Consider the following 3,713-nt stretch of genomic DNA (forward strand, 5'->3'; position numbering starts at 1 on the left):
AGCTGGGGCCACGACGACGACGACTATCAAGATCTTTAGTGATTAGAGTTTTGTTCTAGACTGTTTCATTGTATTTTATTTATTTGACTTTTTATTTTATTTGTATACTTGATATTTAATTTACCATATTTGGTTCCTATTATTTAGAATTTGACTATTAATTGTGCAAAAAAAAATTTGACAAGTAATTGTGCAATTTTTTAAAAAAAATTGAATTTACCGTCGAAAATTAAATAGATTTTAGGTAAAGAATCCGTTGCAGAATCTGACGATAACTACCGGCGAATTGAAAAATTCAACGATAAGTTATTATCGTCGAAGATTATACCGTCGAATTTGTTCTGACAAAAAATATATTACGGGCAAATTATTTTTATTATTCCACCAATAAATTTGACAGCACGTACTTTTTATAGTAATATAAATAAGAAGAATAATAAAAAAAAAAAGCGTTTGAAGAAGACAAAAAAAATTGCGTGCACAATTAGATTGGACTTAATTGGTTAAACAATTCATTTAATTGTAGAGTTTTTAGTAAAATAAGGGTGCTGTTGCTATTATGATAATATTGACTACTTATTAATTTCTTAATCAACATTTGAGAAATTTTAATTACTTTGACTTTAAATATGAAAAACACTCTTGTCAACTATTTGTTTTTAAGTGAATGATATGCAGCAAAGATCGGACAGTAGATAATGTTAAATATAAGATGTTTATTTTAGAAAAATAAATATGTTAACTTTTAAAATATTTATTCTAGAAATGTTACGTAAATTAGGAAAAATATAAAATAAATAATTTTTCAATTAATATTTTAAAATTTTTATTAGCAAAATTTTTAAAATATATTACTTTTATATTTTTGAATATATGTTAAATACATTAATAATGTTAAATATATGTTAAATATATTCTTATAGCAACAAAGAAATATTTGAGCATTCGTATCTTTTAAGACAGTTTTAACAAATTATCAATTGTATCAATTTTCTTATATTATCATATAATATTGAATTATTAATATTTTAATCTTAAAGAAAAGAATTGATTTTTTTATTAAATAATAATAATAATAATAATTCATTTAAAAAAAATATTTTGCAGAGTAGGGTGTGACAACTTTTCTAAATTAAAAAACGATATCAACGGTATAACTTTCCTTTAAGTTTTTAATACATTGTGTTGCGTTCAAAAATGCTATTTATCCTTTAGAAAAAAGAATAAATCAATTTCTAATTTTTTGATTTACGGACATTTAAATCTTTGAGAATTTAAAAATACATTTAAATTCATGACCTTTTTAAAATCTAAACAAATCGATTACTGGATCTAATTTGTCCTATTTTAAAAACTTTTTCACATGTGTATCTGTATCAACCAAGTTAATGTAACGGGTGTCACATTTGATAGATCGATAAATCCAAATTTTAAAAAAATAAAAAATTTAAATGTATTTTTAAATTCTCAAAAACTTAAATGTTCATAAATCAAAAAGATCAATATCCTATTTGTCATTTTCTCCATCCTTTAATTTTTAGCCCATCACATTTTGAGAACCTAATTTATTATAGTATCTCATATTTGAAATTTCGTTTTCCTTTTAAAATATTGATGAAAATTTCTGCAGATATTGATTCCTCTATTTATAATATGCCAGAAAGCACCATTAACTAAATCCTTATCCTTTCTTGCATTGAGTGAATATTTTTTTTTTAGCAAAGATACCTCTTAATTGATTATGGACTCTTAATTGATTATGGAGAGTCTATACCATTTGAGCTATTAACAAGAATAACAGGAATAAGATAGTAAAAGCGTATTAAGTTATTAACTACTGCGTATCCAAATTGGACTTTACTCTCTAAATTACATTAAAAGAATAATTTAATCACTGCTCATAATAAAATATAAATAGAAAAGTATCTAGCAATTAATTTGAGTCTAATCTTTTGAATGTATATCCTTTCTTCTTTAGTCACCAAAAACAAATATCCTTTCTTCTTTAATGTGGTCTAGGTGCGACGAATCCTCAGTGGAAAGCAAACAAATAAAATGTACGAAATATGTTAACCGTTAACGCCGCTTCCTATATATAATTAGATGAATCTAATTTGAGATAACTGTATGTGGCCCAGCAACCATGGAAATGGAGTTAATATACAAAGAAACGGTGAAACCAAGTTCACCCACGCCTCCTCATCTCAAAACTTATCCCCTCTCCTTCATGGACGTTAAAACAACTCCCAATTACGTCCCTCTACTCTACTTTTACCGTTCCAACCACCAGCTTCTAGAATCTACCGTAGCCATGCTCAAGAAATCGTTATCTGAAGCTCTCTCACTGTACTACCCAATTGCAGGCAGGTTCAGAGATCAAGTCGCCATTCACTGCAACGACCAGGGAGTCCCACTGCTCATCGCAACAATCAAAAGGAATCTCTCTCACATTCTCAACAACCCAACCCACGCAAATCTTCTCTCTCTCTTCCCTCAGAATCTGCCATGGAGCGCTATGCAAAATCCAAGAGATGACGCCATACTCGCCATTCAAATCAACTTCTTCTCCTGCGGCGGAATCGCAATAGCCCTCTGCATGTCTCACAAGTTCAGCGACATCTCCGCTCTCTTCAACTTCGTCAACGACTGGGCTTCCATCACCAAGAATCTGAATCAGAATCAGAATCAGAATCACTCACTGCTGCCCTCTCCGCCCTTGCTCCACGCCGGAGTTTCTCTTTTCCCTCAAGGAGACTTTCCGGTTTACCCGGAACCACCGTACCCTGAGATCCATAACTCGGTGTGCAAGAGGTTTGTGTTCCAAGGTTCCAAGATCGATTCCCTGAAAGCCATGGCTGCACCAGTTCACGCTACAAGGATTCAAGTGGTGACTGCACTGTTATGCAAGTGTGCGGTTTCTGCGCTAGGGTTAAGCCCTAACACCCAGTTGTTAAGCTCCGTTGCCGTCAATCTCCGAAACAGAATCGATCCTCCCATTCCAAACAAGACCATAGGGAATATGGTTTCGTTCTTCGTGTTTAGTTCCTCTCAGACGGATCAGCTGCCAGAGTTGGTAAGCAAGATGAAGAAAGGGATGGAAGGTAGTGAGGCGCAGATGAAGAAGTATGGAGGGAAGGATAGGGACTTGGACTTCATTGCTGAGTTCGTCAAAGGAGACGCGGGAGAGGTTCCGGAGGCGGAGGATTTGAAGATTCCGGTGATGATAATGTCAAGCTGGTGTAGGTTTTCAATGTACGAAGCCGATTTTGGATGGGGGAAACCGGTGTGGATAGCATCTGTGAGTAATGTGCCGAACTTGGTGGTTTTTATGGATGCGAGAGATGGGAAAGGGATGGAAGTGATTGTGACCATGGAAGAGCAGCACATGGCCAGGTTCGAGTGTGACCACCACCTGCTCCAATACGCCTCCGTTGATCCGCCTGTTCAATTCCAACAAAATGACTTTTGAACATCTAAACTATCCCTCTAAATATGAATCTAAAAATAATTAATACTATGTTAGCTATACACCAAAATTAAGAATTAAAATTCATTATTAGTATAAAATATATAATAAAATATAAATATATTAATAATTAATTTTGATGATTAATTTTAATATACAAATAATAATTTTATTTTAAAAATGAAACCTTATTAATGAAATCAGGACTTCCTGCAAGGGAAACACTCACGTACTACTCATACAGATT

At 32.5% G+C, this 3,713-nt stretch overlaps 1 protein-coding gene across 1 annotated transcript; it reads left to right on the forward strand.

The window, feature by feature from the left end:
* Nucleotides 1-2,143: 2,143 nt before the first annotated feature.
* On the forward strand, nucleotides 2,144-3,469 carry LOC112734811 (epi-neemfruitin B synthase L1AT-like). Its single transcript, XM_025784276.2, has one exon. The coding sequence runs from the start codon at nucleotides 2,144-2,146 to the stop codon at nucleotides 3,467-3,469; it is 1,326 nt and encodes a 441-aa protein (XP_025640061.1).
* Nucleotides 3,470-3,713: the final 244 nt, after the last annotated feature.

Source organism: Arachis hypogaea, chromosome 3 (assembly GCF_003086295.3).
Source record: "Arachis hypogaea cultivar Tifrunner chromosome 3, arahy.Tifrunner.gnm2.J5K5, whole genome shotgun sequence".
Classification (NCBI taxonomy): Eukaryota; Viridiplantae; Streptophyta; class Magnoliopsida; order Fabales; family Fabaceae; genus Arachis; species Arachis hypogaea.